This window comes from Protopterus annectens, chromosome 14.part0, assembly GCF_019279795.1.
Source record: "Protopterus annectens isolate FY-2018-M chromosome 14.part0, PAN1.0, whole genome shotgun sequence".
Classification (NCBI taxonomy): Eukaryota; Metazoa; Chordata; order Ceratodontiformes; family Protopteridae; genus Protopterus; species Protopterus annectens.
Window position 1 is genome coordinate 725,179,251 of NC_056748.1, and position 17,620 is coordinate 725,196,870.

At 39.2% G+C, this 17,620-nt stretch overlaps 1 protein-coding gene across 1 annotated transcript in view; it reads left to right on the plus strand.

The window, feature by feature from the left end:
* Positions 1 to 1,266: 1,266 nt before the first annotated feature.
* The window catches only part of REEP3 (receptor accessory protein 3), a gene marked incomplete in the record, with an annotated part of 1,378,370 nt that continues 1,362,016 nt past the window's right edge, over positions 1,267 to 17,620 (plus strand). The window contains 1 exon segment of the mRNA XM_044056467.1: positions 1,267 to 1,571. Within this exon segment, the coding sequence (XP_043912402.1) occupies positions 1,540 to 1,571 (32 nt within the window).

Consider the following 17,620-nt stretch of genomic DNA (forward strand, 5'->3'; position numbering starts at 1 on the left):
CATACAAGGCCATGTCCAAATCAGAATTGATGGACATGCTCCACCTAAAGGAAACCTTATCCCCTCGAGCCACACGCTCTAGGGATCTAAACCTCACTACAACAATAAATAGGATGTGCTGGAGGGATAGATTCCTGTCCCAGAGACTTCCCATGCTTTGGAACATGATTCCAATCTACATTAGGCAGAGCTCCTCGCTAACACTCTTCAAGAGAAACCTTGACAAGTGGATGGGAAACAGAAAGTTTATCCCGGGGATCACTTCAGTGGTTCTGCTGGACAGAGGCACAGGGAACTAATCCAAGGGGACGGTGAAAGCCAACACATTCTAACTAGGCTTATAAATGCCTTCAGGCAGATAGCCTAGCACCTACCTATGAACCTATAAGTATATTAGAGGGTCAGCCCAGGTTGGAAGGTTTGGAGACAAAGCCAGAGAGGCAAGATTACGTTGGTTTGGACATGTGCTGAGGAGGGATGCAGAGTATATTGGGAAAAAGATGCTAAGGATGAAGCTGCCAGGTAAAAGGAAAAGAGGAAGGCCTAAGATAAGTTTTATGGATGTGGTGAGAGAGGACATGCAGGTGGTTGGTGTGACAGAGCAAGATGCAGAGGAGAGGAAGAAATGGAAACAGATGATCCGCTGTGGCGACCCCTAACGGGAGCAGCTGAAAGAAGAAGATTAATAATTAGTTTTCGTTTACTTCATTGTATTTTATTTGTATATTGCTGCATGTGCATTACAGTACTGTAATTTACTGTGTTTTCTTCAGAAACCATCATCCCCATCTAGTTCTGTCGGTCAAGACAGATATCTATATTTAATAAACCGTGAACTCCAGAAATCAGACTTGAAACAGATTATACCACGAGCTGTGTTAGGTCTAACTGTGGTACTTACAGAACAGGTGTGATTGTTATGATTTCATATTTATAGACACAGAAACAATAATCAAAATATGTGGTGGGGTAGAAATGTGGCACCATTGTCTTCACTTCTAGTTCTCAAGTGCAATATATGAATCACAGAACATCAAAAAGTTTAAATTTTGCTGTGATAAGCCTACTGTTTTTTCTCCTTAATTGTGTGGCAGTTCTAATTAAACACAGGAACGGTATATCTCTAGTCAGACGCCGAAGACCACCAAACACACACATTCATAAACGTCAGTGTTACACTCACTGTATTCTAAACACCGGGTTTGTAAACAGCACAACCACCAATAAGGTCCAACAAAAGGGCGGGACTTCCTTGCATTAGTTTGAAACTGATGGATGACGTCAATCATTGCCTGTGAAAGGATCCGAGACTGAAAGCTAGAAGGATTAAAAAAAGATCAATAACTGGAACGGAAGTGGGAGATCTTTTATGTTTATATTTTTATCAAATTTAATTTGAAATATTACGCGGTTGGACATCTATATAATGTAAATATCATTATATTTTATTTAAAGTTTATTTCTTTATATTAATCGGTTCCTCCCAAAGCCTGTGGTGACAGAATTCCAGCAGAGAGAAGATAATTAACCCTAAGAAATATGGTGTCGTGGATCATCTCAAAAGCAGTCGTGTAAGTTTTCAGATCCGTTTTTTTCCTCAAATTGTATTGGTGTGTCTTATGGTTTATGTAGATAGAGAAGTGGAACCTTCTGCGCCTGCCGAATATACCTTTTGATGGAAATGCTTCAGACCTGAGGTTGCATTCACCTGAGTGCTTTTAACTATGTCGGTTTCATTGTGGGTGGAGGTGATGCTTCTTTAGTTAGTCAGCCTTTATGAGATACAGCTTTGCAAAGTTTTACTGCACGCATTTACGCCCAGGAAGCTTGTGCTTTATACCAAGGAAATGTAGCAGTGCCAGTTGCATATGTATTTTAAGTTTCAGGCAATGGTATTGGCAGTTTTTTACACTTTAATTTGCAGCTTAACTTCGTTAGATCAACAATTTGTTAGGGTTATTTTTTGTTTTTTTTTACCTTGTGTGATCTTATGAAGTGTGGATTGTCGGCAGAAAAATACTGTTAGGGACCTCATTCAGAAGCACAATTTTGTAACTTTTAGGTAGTAACAATGTCCTATGGAAGCACACTATCGCTTTTATTATTATGATTTGGAGAGAAGATTATTTTCTTATTTGGTAGGTCTTCGTAAAAGTATTGAGAGATCAAGGTTATATATGGGCGTGAGCGTGTCTCCGTCTGGCACACTTGCATTGCTTTCCCTGAAGCTCGTGGCTTAAAGTGGAAAGGAGGGATGTGGGTGGCCTGTTTTATGTGTACCATCTTCCAGTTTGTGACTCCCCGTAATAGCCAGACATTTCCGATTTGTATAGTGTACTGCTACACCCTAGACAGAAGTGTCCAGCATTTTGTAATGTATGGCCTAGATATGGAGTTGAAAATGTAGCATATAGCTTATGTTATCAATTTAGCTTGTTTCTCCCTAATAGTTGGAGAAGCCAATACATGGCACTCTAGAAAAGGTTGTCTTTTCTGATTCACTTATACTTTTCGTTCAGGTGTTTGATGCTAGACTGATTGGTAACATCGTACTGGACAAAATGGTCTCTTAAAATTTAATTTATACTTTATTACTATAGATTATATGTGTTTTACTTGTTGGAAATGATTGGGGTTTCCTACTGTTGAGGAGCAGCTTTCTGTAGTCTATAGTTTTATTACGTCTGTGTTTTATTTAACTGCTGTGATACTTTGGTTAATATGATTTTTTTCAATGCTTCTGGGCATGTTTGTGGACAAAAAATTCCATGTGAATCTCAGTATTATCCTGGAAATGCAGACATACTGTATATGCCTGAATTTTCCTCTGCTTGTAATCCACTATTATGTCTTTAGGACAGTTGCAACTAGAATCTTTGAAAAAATGTTTCATCATATTTGGACTTTTCTTTAATATTAATATCCTTGCACCATTCTTGTTTTTTTACCTAATATTCTGTACTACATAGTGGCTGCTGTACTGTTGTGATTTCATTTTAGTGTCTAGGATTTTGTGTTTCTGTTGTAGTTTTTTGAGGACTGTAATAGATGGGCATTACTTGAGCCCATATGTAAAGACTAGGCTGGCATTTGCAGGGTTTCAATCCTACTGGTGCTAACTGGTATACCTCCTGGGTATGGAAGAGACAAAAAGGCTATGATCAGTTGATCTGCTCCAAAAAAAATGGGTCTTAAGGCCACCAGAGTCTTTTTCTTTCTTACGCTCTCTCACCAAACTACGGGTATCCAGGTTAAAGTTGCCACACTGAAGGAGTCAAGCAGGGAGGGAGATGAATGAAGGAATGTGACCTATTCTTTTTTTTTCAGGGGAGTAGAGGTTGGCAGATGCTTTTGGAACCTGCTGATAAGTGTAATTTCAGTACTGGAGATGGAGAAACCATTTATCATGTTGCTGTGCTGGAGACATGGATGCTTGTTGGCATTGTCACATGTGGAAGTGAGGGACAACCAGCAAGGACAATTCATTGCTTGGCCCCCTTCTCATGCTTAATCAAGAGTACATAGGGGATAGGGCTGAAAAAAATACTCAGATCAGCCCAAATGACAGTCTGAATGATGGCCCTTCCTGCTTCTCTTACCCTGGTGATTGGGCACGGATTATCAGCAGACAGTGGGTGCAAAAAGTGGAGGGGGAAAAAAGTGCTTGCATGTCTGACTTAGTAAATGCTGCTTGGACCCAAGAACATAGAGTATTGCTGTTTATCGTATCTACTTCCAGCATCCACACCCAGACTGGGGCTGCACACACTGACCGCTTAACAGAGCTAACTCTTTGGCCTAGCTCCCCAAACCTTTTCTTGCCACTCTGTCTGTGAACCACAGTCTCTCTGTGCCTGTTACCCAAAGTACATTTTTCAAAAAAAATATTTATTTATATACACACACAATTTTTATTTCTTCACAGACACACTTCCAATGAAGGCTAGTAGAATTCTCCAGTTCCCCATGCTTTTTTCAGTACTGTAACCATGCATGATGTGTGGATAGGGACCTGAATGCATCTTTACTTGCTACTCTTGATTTAGTCAAAAGTAAATATTAAAAAAATAAAAATGATAGCTCAGTGATAATATATTGGATCAATTTTGGCTTCTGAAGGTACATGTTTTGCCAAAAAAAACCTGATAAATAACACTTCCTTCTTGGATACTGAATAATAGAAAATAAGTTGTAAATAAATACCAGCCACAACATTTTAGAAGTGAATAAATAAAAATATTGTTTAAACAGCAAAAAAAAAAAAAAAACATGTTGATAAACACTAAATATACAAAAGTCGAGTGCATTGGGTATACAGACAACATATTTAGAAAGAATATGATCTCCTGCTGAGTAAATACTCAAACTGTTTCTTACTAAAGAAGTGCTTGACCTAACTAAATTCTGCTTGCACAACTTTTCTAACTTGGTCCTTTATGAAATGTCACCGAGATCTCTCAAGCAAAAGCTAGGTTGTTTTTACCCTGACTTCAGTTCAAGGTGTATACAGCTCTGCTCATCATTGTGTTCCCACAGGAAATCATGGGGTTACATTACATTATTTCTTTTTGCCACATAATACAAGGACTAAATGGTCAACATTTCTTCACATCCAGACTGCCACAGTCCGTTGAAAAGTCTCTCATTCGAATACTGATGACTGTTTAATTTGAAGAATACTGTAATTGCATTTTGTAGTCACTTTCTTTTCTGGCTGCTAACCATTCCTTGAATTATACGTAAACAATTAAGTCTTTTTCAGAAACTACAAAAGGTTGCACTTTACAGTTTCAACATACGTTTCATACATTTTATTTTATTTTCAGCTCCTGTTTTCATTTTCAGAGTAAAGTTTACGCATTCTTGGGGCACAGGAAATAAGTTTTGGATAGTAATCAGCGCTCCAACATTGCTTTACAAATGGGGCAGAATTCAGAAATAAGAACGAGAAAAAATACATATTGCATCTTTCTACCAGGCAGCAGTACAAAAATATACTGTGATTAGACTGGTATTTACAGTGGCACCCTCTCTCCAGTGGCCTACGATGGGATTATTGTTTTATGTTTTTGGCTGTCATTGGCAACAGTTTTAATTTGTCTTTTACATTGACTTTACTTCTATTAGTTGGTGGCCAGCTGTGTCACAGTGTTTAATGTGTTTTTGAATGTTGTGTCTGAAAAAGTAATTTCTTCTCCAAATAGTCCTAATTAATGATTAAGGTGTGGAGTTTGTCTTCTGTGACTAAAAGTTTATCCTCAAACTGAGCTGTTAATTGTCATACTCTATTTTTGGCCCTGTATCTAGAATTATTGACTTAGTTGTAGCTGTTACTCCTCTGACTCACTGCTTTACTTCAGCCATAGACTGTCTATATATTGTAACAGATGATGTGATGAATACCTGAAGAGCATAAAATGCACCTTTTTGTTGAAGAAAGTTGTGTAGAGAGATTATGAAATAAAATGTGGACAGGAAACTTGCGTAATATGTAAATCGCAATTTTCTGTGTGAGACGCGCCTTGGGTTGTACTGAAGGTAATGATTAGAAAATGATGTATGGGTAGAATTTTTCTTTTTAGGTAACTTGAATCACTTTTGTTTTATTTTCAGGTTCAGAAGTGTGGCTTCAGAATATATTGTTTAGTTGAGTTGTGACTGGTCATCTGTTGCTTTTAGCACTTAGATTCAAGACTTTTTGCTCTCTAGATAAATGTATTTCCATGCTTATATGCTTCTGATATCTTTTTGGTAGTATGCAGTTAATTCTTCCTTATTTGTGATGTAACGCATACAAGAAATACGTAATGTGGGGTTTTACAAAAGAAACAATCAGAAGCAAAGCGAATTTAGTAGCTCTTAATTTTTTTTTCTTTTGTGTTTGTCACACTTAGTGTTGATATCAAAAAGGAGGAGCTGTACTTTCTGGTGAGATTTGACACTTGTGGGGTTGTCCACTTTATTGACTATACTTATGAACCTAGTACTGTAACTGTTGTATTTTAAAATAAATACAGATGTGTTCATGTTTTACTAATTTGCAGCAATTTTTGTTTTGTGCTGTATGTATTTCTGAGTTTGTATACACTACTTTTGCTATGTATAAAAGCTGATGAATTGATACATGCTGCTTCTGGAACTATTCTCTCTGGACTGGTTCTTCTTTAACATGCTCTACCTAGTAGTGTTAGTAAAGCAATGTATTGCAATATTTTTCAGGCAGCTCTGCTTTTAGCAAACTATCCCCAAAGTATGATGAAGTAGCGTAGCTAGGGATATAGTTCAAATTCTAGGCTGCATCTCTGTATTTATTTAGATAGCTTTTCTAAATGTTGACTGTTTTATTAGAAAATGATTAAAAAGCCATAGCGAATGTGAATAACACAGAATTTTCCCAGCTAAGTAAAGACGTCCAGTAACAATACTGAATATAAACTGTCACTGTGTAGCCAAGCGACTTGTCCAGCAGCACGCATGCTCGCTCTCGCACACACACACACTTTCACCTGCACTTTTTTCAGTTTAGCTGAAAACAAAAAAACAGAACAGTTTCAGTAGTGCCCTAGAAAGGGGGTTTACAGGGTCCTTGGGTCTACACAGGTTGCACATATTATTATTATTATTATTATTAAGTGAAAGTTCATGATTAAATGTTCTTCAGTCTGCAAACTTCTGTCATAAACTTAAAAGGCAGCTTTTCTGCATTTTTAGGAAGAAAATTTTGCAGGACAGATCTTTACAGGTTGGTCAGCTGGATTGTGGTGTAATATTTACTGAAGTAGAGAGTACCTTAAGTTAGAATCCAAACCAAAATTAAAATTTCAGTATTATCAAGGTAAATCATGCCGTTTCTTTTTGGTACACAACCAAAGGTTTTCACTGAAGAAGAATATCAGAGTATATGTAAAATTTCTACATTTTAATTATTATGCTTTGTGGTGCTCCGGTTTCCTCCTGCATCCTAAAGACATGCAGTAGGTGGATTGGACACTCTAAATTGGCCCTAGGTGTGTGTGTGTGCATGTGTGTGCCTTCTGTGGGAGGTTGGGTGCCGGGCTGGCAACTCGACACCGTAAAATTCCACTGCCAATCATGAGTGGACAGATTATCTGCTGTGGCGACCCCTGACTGGGAAAAGCCGAAAGAAGAAAATTATTATTATGCTTTGTGAGCAATTAAGAAGACCTGCACAGAAAAATCTTTTTTTTTTTTTTTTTTTTGGATTTTGGTAGGAATTGAAATGGGGATATTTAAATCTAACTGTAACCTTATTATCCTTCAGTGTAGGATCCTCTTCATGTCAGGAAGATGAAAAAAAAATCAGATTTTTAAATTCTAGATGGTTGCCAGCTCGAATGTTGAGGCAACTGGCTTTGGAGTAAGTATTTCACTGTCAATCTGTAAATGGCTAAAGTTATATTTCAAGTCCTCTAGTTAATGTTTGCCATCTACATAACCTTTTAGCAAAAGGTAGAACTTAGAAATGTTATGCTAACATAGAGTCCTTAAAGAAATTGGCTACTGAAACAGATACTGGAAGACAAAAACAACCTTTAGCTAAAATATTAATATTGGTTGAACAAAACAGAATCTGTGAACAGTTTAAACTCCGAAGGCAGGCTCTGAAAATGCTCCGGTAGCTGTACTAATATGTATACTTTAAATGTTTTATAGGTTTTGGGCAACAAATGGCAAGATAATTTCACTGCAACATAAGTAGATACTATTTTCTCTAATTTATAACAAAAGAGAGACCAAGATGACTGGAATAAAAATTCTGGAGGGTCTTGATACCAAAAAATACTAGTGAAAATTTAGGCATGAGTTTTAGGAACAGGTTATTGGATTGCACCTGACACAAAGAACTGTCAAAATTTTAAATGGTTTCTATGTATAGACAGCTGTGCCATGAGAAGTAGAGCAGTGGATGTGTAACATATATGCCAGCATAGCTAGCTGGAGTTTTATAAAGAATTGTATGTCATTTGTATATCAAACTGATTTGTAAAGATGCTTGTGTTGAAAAATTAATTTGTAAAGCTGCTTGTTTATATAAAAAGAAAAGTATACCCACATCGTGTACTGCTGGACAGAAAAAAATATACATGTATGTCATTCTGTACTAGTGTGTCTATGTATGTATTGAAATGAAATGTATGTAAAAACAAGGACTAGGAATCCTGCTGTATTTTCTTTAGCAGTGAACAATTGCTACCCTGGAAGGGTGGAAGTGTTTAAATGGGCTTATGGCTTTCAGATGCTACAACACATCTTGGCAAAGCTCTGTTTCTGTGTATGATAACACATATGTGTGAGATTCTGGTTCAGTGTCTAGTAAAGGGAAGTAGTATGGGAACCAGAAGTCAGACGACCAGGTGCTTGTAATGTCATTCTGTAATCCTGCCTCATCTAGTATTAAAACATCATTTCAGTGCTGAAGTCTGGGAGCATTCTGTTTTGTAACTGACAAGTAGGAAAGACCACTCACCTACTTAATCTTGCCTTGCTTTAGTAAGTAACCAGGAAATAGTAATTCTTTAGATCAGTCAGGAAATATAGTGAGATCAGTTAAGCACTGGTATTGTTTTCTGTATCTGTGTTACTTTAATATTTCCTGTTATGAAACTCCTGGTGTTTATTGTAAATAGATATCTAGTATTTTCATGTTCTTTTATTACTATATTTAATCTTTCCATTTTTTTCCGGTCTTTGAGAATAGTTGACCTTTGAAAGTACTTGTATTTATTTGGTGACACTGTGGCTGTTCCTGGAAGCCTTGCTGTATTGGTCAAATACTGTCATTTGTATTGGTATTACATTTACTCAGTATAATTGGGTACTTTTGTAAGAGCCTTAGAGTAGCTGGCTGTAGAGTGTCTGGTGGCAGTAAATACCTTATTGTCTAGGCCAAGGGTAGCCAAGAGAGCAAGTCTGTGCCAGCCTTTCTCGGGTGTGTGTGCACACAAATCAAATGTTGGAAAGTGTGTGTCAGCTGCTTAGAGCAGGGACCCATCACACTAGTTTCACAGAGTGGGTGGTGGAGGGCTTGACTTGGACACTCTGCTGAGGACTCAACTGTACAGCTGTGCCAGTGGGGAGTCTTATTGTAGGGGGAGAGAGAGACGCAGCCCATGAACTGTGTGTTCCCTGTGTGCTCATAAGGGAAATTGTGCTTGATACAGCGAGCTGAATCTGGAAATAGTATGTCTTATCTACTTTTGTTCCAAGTGAATGTCCACCCCCCCACCCCCAGTGTCAGTGGTGGGGATTCAGGCTCCTTGATTACTGGCTCAAGGGGGGGGGTGCCACAAGCTGTTTAAGTGAGTAGTTTTTATAAGAGAAGTTTGTTTTTAATGATTATAACCAAGAAATCCGAGATCCAATGTTTTCTTATTAAATCTGTGCCAGTTTTAATGAGGATAATTCCTAAGTATTTCAATGAGGTAGCTTAATCCTGAATAATTAAAGAAAATATTGATATAACTAACCCTGAAATATGTGAAGTAGCATACTGTTTCTAATACTTTTAATAGTAAGAATAATGTATCAGTGATGCAAGAAAGTTTGGGATACCCTTCTGAAGTGATTGGAATTATCATTTTCAAAATCTGTAAGTGGGAGACCTTGTATTATTGAATAGAAGAAGAAGATAGATTAAAAAAAAAAGGCTTCAGTGTACATTTTAAAAATATGGGGATAGTGGGTAGCCTTGCATCATTTTTGATAAGAATTAACTTTGAAAAAATACTAATTGGGTATAGGTCAAAAGATTTTTAATGTATATTAGTAATAGTGAGTTATTTGGAAAAGTGGAGTTGTTGTTTCGACTTTTATTTTCTGTATTGCTGAAAAGTCAAAGACCTTAGTAGAGTCAATAGCTAACCTAAAACAGGCTGTGGATGAAGATTTCTTTGTTCAGAGAAAAGAAAATCTCTGTTGTATCTGATCAGACGTTTTTCTGTGACAAGTGATGGGGAGGTACAATATGCCTTTTTGCTAGAATGGAAGCAAAAATTATCAATACTGTAGACTGATATCTTTGGCTTAGAGGGATCTGTGGTTTGTTTGTGTGTAAAGTCTTTGAGAAACATGTCTGGGTAAATGTAAAGATGTTAAACAAGTTTAATGCATAACAGTATTATAAAAGATCTGAAGTAAAGACTTCAGGCCGAAGGGCCTTGTGAAGTTTTAGTAATACTGCTTAGTACTCGTAACCTTAACATTTAAAGATGTACAATACTCAGTTGAAAGGGATGGCATGTTTGAAGAATCCAGGTACTGCTGTTTAATCCTGAGAGGTAGTGTAAGGAGGACCATATACATTTGAAACAAAATGTCCGAAAATACTTTAACATTATTGCCATTATTTACATTCTAAGTTTCATAGGCAAGTACCAGGCTAGCTGCCTTTTGTGGGCCATTTTAATCCAAGCCAATTTCCCTTTTTGCGCTTGAAATAACCTATCCCATTTTCTTATAGATTGGTCTTGCCTAATTTAAGAAAGCACTCAATTTCTGTGTGAGATGGCGAACGCCCCTCAACAAATTAAAAGCGTATGTAAAAACTGAAATATAACATTTGAGTAATTGACCATCAGCTTCAAAAAAAATATATCTTGATGGCCATTTAAAAGCATGTATTTTTTTAATTCTGGTATGTTTTTTGTCACAAAATTTGAGATACTGAAGAGTTTTCTGTTGCATTAAATATAATTGCAGCTGGGAAAGGTGTGTATTTTGAAAAGTATATAATCCTGTGTATGCATTTGTTTATGAAAGTATGTAAAATGTGCTGCAACATATTGCAGCATTTAATATTGATCAAAAATGATTGAACGTCAAAATGCAGACAAATTAATGCATACACTACAAGAGACGGTACTGTTTTTTTCTTTTTTGGGGGGGACAAGCCCCTCTGCCCCCATAACCTTGCTACCTGCTTAAACTTACTCATGTCTCTTAACCCAGTCCTTGCTCCAACCCCAGCAATACACATTACCCCAGTCCTTGCTCCAACCCCAGCAATACACATTACCTTGAGGAAAGAAAAATGTCCTTAACAGTACCATTAATCTAGACACACACACACACACACACACACACACACACACACAATGTGTTCATAGGTAGGTACTAGGCTGTTGGCCCTAGGGGCTATATAAGCCTAGCCAAGCATGTGTCTACTCTTAAAATGTTGGTTAATATTGGAAACTCTCTTCAGTTTTTGTTTTGAAATTTAAAATTTTGAATTATGAGAGATGATCAGAATGAATTCAGTATTTGATGTCAAGATTCAGCTTCTTGATTTAATTTTTAGTGTTTTTAACATTAAAATCCTTCAAATGTCTGAAAAATACATGGTTTTATTAAAATGAAGATCCTTTATTTGTTTGCAACCATGCTCACAGTACTGATGTAGTTAAGAATTTGGTCAACATTTTTTTTAATTGCAGTTGTGTTTAATGTAATTTTGGTGTGCTTAACATGATGTAAAAACAAAATGAAAACTCCAGCGCTAGAACTTCCACAGAGTGACCTCCCAAACCTCTTCTATCAGAGGCACATGGGATATATGCAATGACCCTTATGAACATCAGATGTTTCAGCTAATTGGCAATTCTGAATGCCCATGACTTGTTTCATCATTTAAATGGACAATTTCAGGCCAATAAAGCCAAACCCCACTAGCTGTGGATATGCATATTTCGGCCTTATGACCTCAGCACAAGCAGAGTGTTTGACTAAGCATAAGAAACACAGGGCTGTTATACCCAACTGATTCTACATGTTTGTGTCAGAGGCACATTACCCTGCTGACTGTGCTTGCTTTACTTTTCTGGTTAAATTTCTGTTTTAAGTACTTAAATAAAATGTATAGTATGTATGGCAGTGGATTGCTTGGTGTTAATTTGATGTATGGCTTCAGAACTTTGTTATATATCCACATAGTGACACCAAAGTTAGTTCATTATCGTAAGATTAAAGACTGTTGTAACATGAATTATTGTCTTTATTACATTGTAGTATTTCCTCTTGTATTGTTTCTTTCAGATGTGTAATTGAATATACACCATTTATCATGGTATGTCTTCTCATTAGTTCTTTAAATGAATGTAGGTTTGAGTTGAAAAAGTAGTTGAGGTGAATGTGGCAACTCCTTATTGAATTTAATATAAGTAGCAAGTGCTATCTCTGTATTCATTTCTTGCCTTTCTAGAACCAGTAAAGTCCGGTTTCCTGACTTTTGCTGAATTCTGGGCTGTTTGTAAGTTTCTGTGTTGCCCAGACCTTTCTAAGATAGAGGGAAGCTTCTCTGTTCATAAGTGAGAGTGGTGAGCTTTCAACAGCCTCTCACCAATCTGTCACTGGAGGAGTGGTTTCAGCTCAGAATCTGTAGTTTTATTGGCCATTTTGGGCAATTTCTATCCCTTTCATCTTTCTGTTTAAAAACCTGTGTTTGTGCAGTTTTGCGCATCGCCCAGCGGAGTTTAACTACAGTTAAACTATTCTCTGCTGTTAAGATTTTCCCGTAGAACTAGTTAGTTTTCTAGTTTTAGCACTCAAAAACTACTGTCCAAATCTCGTTGCAAGTACTAAATCTACAAATTACTGCAGCACTCAACTTTCCTCCTTATCAAGAGGAAATTAGTTCTTAGTACTTAAATTAATAAGCACTAACCAGGCATGTCTAATGGTCCACTCCCAGTGTTTTCTCCTGTCCACCTGCTGAAACTGGGCATCTTGGGGCAATGTAGCAATTGCCTCATGTACACAGACAACTGTCTTCTCCTACCACCCAACACTACAACCTGTGAGAGATGCATTTAGCCAAACTGGAAGGCAAGCTCTCTCCAGCCAAGACCTGGACTAGATAGTAAAGAGGAGAAGGTAAACACCACACCGCACTCTACACATAGTCCATCAAAACCTGCACCACCCAAACCCACACATAATAACACAAAACTCACACCTACATTTGCGGAGGCTCTCAATAAAAATCTGCCCAAACAAGAGAGACCTCCAAAGCTGAAACGCAAGCAACCACCACCCCCCAACACTACCCGAATGACACATAGCCCACAAAATCTGTGTGCCTCTCAACCCCAGCCCATAAGGCAAAACAACGTACCCAACACACACTAGTCATTGGTGACTCCTCTATAGTCAGGCACACTGATATCCCTCTCACCAGGCTGAACAAGGAAATGTTGCTGTCGGCTGCCTGTCAGTGCCAGCATCTGCTGTATAATGCACACACTCTGGTCACTCCACAACAAGTACAAATATAACTCTGTCATTGTCCATGTTGGAGTGAATGACCCGAGACCTACCTCCCTGAACTACATGAAAAGAGACATGGAAGAGCTCTCTGACCATGTGGCCCAGGCAGGTATGACACTAGCCCTGAGTAGCATCCTGCCATCACCCAGAATGATACCACAGTACAAAGAGAAAATGATTGACTACAACAATTGGCTAAGCTTCTGGTGTCATTCCAAGGGAATCCAGTATTTGTCTGCCTGGGACGACGTGATCGGCAGGCCACGATGCTTTGCCAGAAGTGTCCTGCACCTGTCACCTCTGGGATTCTGGGAACTGGCAAAGAATCTTTCCGCCCATATAGAGCCTTTTTTAGGCAAGGCTCAAACATCAAATGTAACACCATAGTAGATAAAAACAAGCGAAATCTAAGGGTAATGCTACAAGTCTAAACCTCAAAATGCACTCACTCGAGGCACTCCTTAAGATGGAGAACATTGACATCTGTGCAGTGAGAGAGACCTGGTTTAAGGCTCCAGAGAGCACCCCTGCATTACCAGGCTACAATTCTTACCATACATTATGGCCACCTAACCTGAACCGAAGCACTAAAGGCGGAGATGTGTCCATATTCATAAAGGATATCCACACCTCCAGGCTAGTTGCTCAACATAATGCATTCGAAATTAACACTGGGCAAGACTGCAATTCAGGTTGTAGCTTGTTAACAGATCCCCTGCCATGCCCCAGGACGTCTACTCCATGTTTCTTGATATATACTGGAAAATATTAAGGTACAGCCCAATACCCTAATATTGGGAAATATCTACTACCCCACCATCAACTGGGAAAACTACTAGAGTACTAACTCATCTGCCCAATGTTTTCTGGAATTTATCAGTTCCAATGCCCTGGATCAGCTTGTCCATACCCTACCAGGGGCAGTAACATCCTGGACGTGGTCATTACCAGTGTGGGTAACAGATGCTCCATGCCAGAGAATAACTCCTCGCTGGTCAGGTCTGACCACAAGCTAATCACCCTACACATCCATATCCTGCCCCCCCCATTAAGGAAACCACCGTAAAAAAAATTCTCCAAAGCCAACTTCATGCTTAAGTCAGAAGTGGCCAACTTCATGTCACCCACACAGATGAAAAAGAGACACGACTGCTGAATCATATACAAAAACACTGTATAAGCACATACACTAGTGCATGGAACGTGTCATCCCTAACGGAACCAAAACACTATCCTCCCAAAAAAAAAAAAAAAAAAAAAAAAAAAAAAAAGCCAATCTGGCAGTCCCCTGTCATAAAGTCTATAACAGAAGAAAGAAACTGTTAAGAGTAAAATCCCATGATTGCAGGAACTTCCCTGGTCAGCCTCAGCAAGAAGCTGAGATCCCTCATAAAATCACCATGGATTCTAAAGGCAACCATAAAGCTTTCTACAGCTATGTTCAGAATCTCAATGGCAACACTCTGATCTCCTCGGAACTACAGCACAATGGCACTGCATTTAATGAACCAACTGATATTGCCAACATCCTGGCAGACAGTTTCAATGCTAACTTTACCCCCCAAAGGGCGCATCTCCATACCGGAAGATTGCAAAGCCCCTGTAATCACAGATGCACAGGTAAAGGCCGCACTCTCCAAAGCCAAGAACACAGCATCCATGGGACCGGACAAAATCCCAGGCTGCATTCTGTGCGAACTACAGAACAAACTGGCACCCCACCTAAGTACCATGTTCAATGATAGCCTCACTTCAGGCTTTGTGCCTATGGAATGGCACACAGTGACAGTTATCCCGCTCCACAAAGGGAGTGCCACCACTGACCCCTGGAACTACCACCCCGTTAACCTGACAAGCCTGGTCTGCAAGGCCATGGAACACATCATCCTGGAGCTTATAAACAGACCTAGGTAACCTCCAAACTCTGGACCCCACTCAGTTAGGGTTTGTAAAAGATAGATCATGCCTCCAAAATATGATTGACTTCTTCGAAGCAGTCACGAGAGCTGTAGACAAGGGTAAGGTGGTGCACACAGCCTATCTTGACCTCGCCAAGGCTTTCGACACCACCCCCAACTCTGATATTATAGATAAACTCACTGGACTAGGCATAAATTCATATGTCAAAAGATAGGTGGCCAACTGGCTCACTGACAGAACCCACACAGTGAAAGCACCCAACTCCAAGTCCGACTTCAGACCAGTGACAAGTGGAGTACTACAGGGTTAGGTCCTGGGGCCTCTCCTGTTCAGTATCTATCTACTTCTCTGAAGTCCAGGCTAATACAACTGGTCTCTGGCTAACAAAATTCGCAGATGACTGTAAACTGGGAGCCATAATAGAATTACCTAATGATGTGGGCATTCTACAAAGAGGCCTCACTGAGACTGATGCTTGGTGTCAAAGTCCTGGCCTAAAGCTCAGTGCCAAGAAGTGCATGGCCATCCACTTTGGGGAAAAACACCATAGCCATGAACTACCACCGAAAGTGTGATGAGACCTTGGGACACAGGTGGACAGTAGTCTCACCTTTGATAATCACGTCGCCACAGTAGTCAGGAAATCCTGTGTGGCACACCTCATCACAAAGGGGTTCTCCTCCAGAAAGAGGTCCTCATTCATCAGACCCATTAGAGTACAACACCCTGTTTGGCATGCACCTTGCAAGACATCTGTAACAACTAGAAAGGCTACAAAAATGCCTCACTAGGAGGATTACCGGCCTCAAACAGATGCCATAGGCAGACAGTCTCAAAAAACTCCAGCTCTACTCTCTCATATCGCCTACTCAGAGGTCGACGTCTGCCTAACATACAAAGCCATGTCTAACCCAGATCTGACGGACATGCTGCACTTAAAGAAATCCCAATCTCTCCGAGCCACACACTCGAGGGACCTAAACCTTGTCACCACAATAAACAGAACATGCTGGAGGGATAGATTGGATTTCCCATGCTCTGGAACAGGCTACCCATTCATGTCAAGCAGAGCTCCTCAGTATCCCTCTTTGAGAAATCTTGACAGTTGGATGGGAAACAGGAAATTCACCCTGGGGATCACTGCTGTGGCACTTCTCGACAGGAGCACAGGAAAATAATTTTCTTGGGTGGCGAAAGGCAGGGATCCTCATTTGGCTAGGCATGTATAGGCCCTAGGGCTGATAGCCTAGTACGTATCTATGATCAGTGAAGTGCTACGTACACAATGAAAACTCTTTGATTAGTTGTATATTTTTTTTCTGAAGAAGTCTGATGGTTATCTTCTTTTGTTAAGTTCTTCTTCATGAGTTCATTCTGTGTTGTATGTCATCCACGTGATTCTGCTCTACTCTACTCTAATTGTTCGAGGCATAGCAAAATAAATTTAAAATGGGTGGCGAAAGCCAAACACATTCTGGCTAGGTTTATAAATGCCCTAGGGCAGATAGCCTAGTATGAACCTATGAAGCAAGTCTGTTATCTAATGTATTCAGAAGTCTACCAACCCTCAACTGAATTGGTGCAAGTTCTATGGAGCTGGCATTCTTCCTTCTATACCTTCACTGATGACCACTTATGTTATTACTATCAAAGAATTCACATAGGCTTTGAGCATTTTCTGGCACCTCATTGCTAATGGCGTTGAAGAGCTCATTGATGTGTTCTATAACCACAAAAGCCAGTACTGGTAGCATAGCAGTGCAAACTGTGTGTGTGTGTGTGTGTGTGTGTGTGTGTGTGTGTGTGTGTGTAATATATATTTTTTAATGTGTGTGTGAATTTGTTGCCGCACAATCTGATAGAAGCCAGCACCCTTTTTTTCCAAGCTGTTAGGATCTGTCAAAAGCATTCTACAGGACTTTTCTCAAAATCACTTGATACAGCTGAGGGGAAGAACACTAGAGATAGTGACTTGGCAGAACTCACGCACAGCATTCCAAAAAGTGTAATACACCCTTTTTCAAATTTTGATGCAGAAGACCATAGACAAGGGGTACTGCTTAACAATAATTTCTGTCAGCACGTACAGCACATCTTGTTGGAGCAGTGGAAATATGTTTTCACTGTCTGAAGAGGGAATGTACAATCTAATATGTATGACTGACACAATAGTTTAATATCTGATGTACTTGGTACAACCACATGGCCATCAGATACAGTGCCAGAATAGTGCTAAACAATGAATTACCTCTCTGCAGGAAGTGGTAGTGAAGTAATTTTAGTACTAATGTAGGTTCTTCATGTTTATTCCTAACCCTAAACAAGTTTTTTTGTTTTAAAACACTGGTACTGGGCATCTGCATGACATCATCACTAGCTAGTAACTCACTCAGTTTTACATGGTTCTTCTGTAGATGGC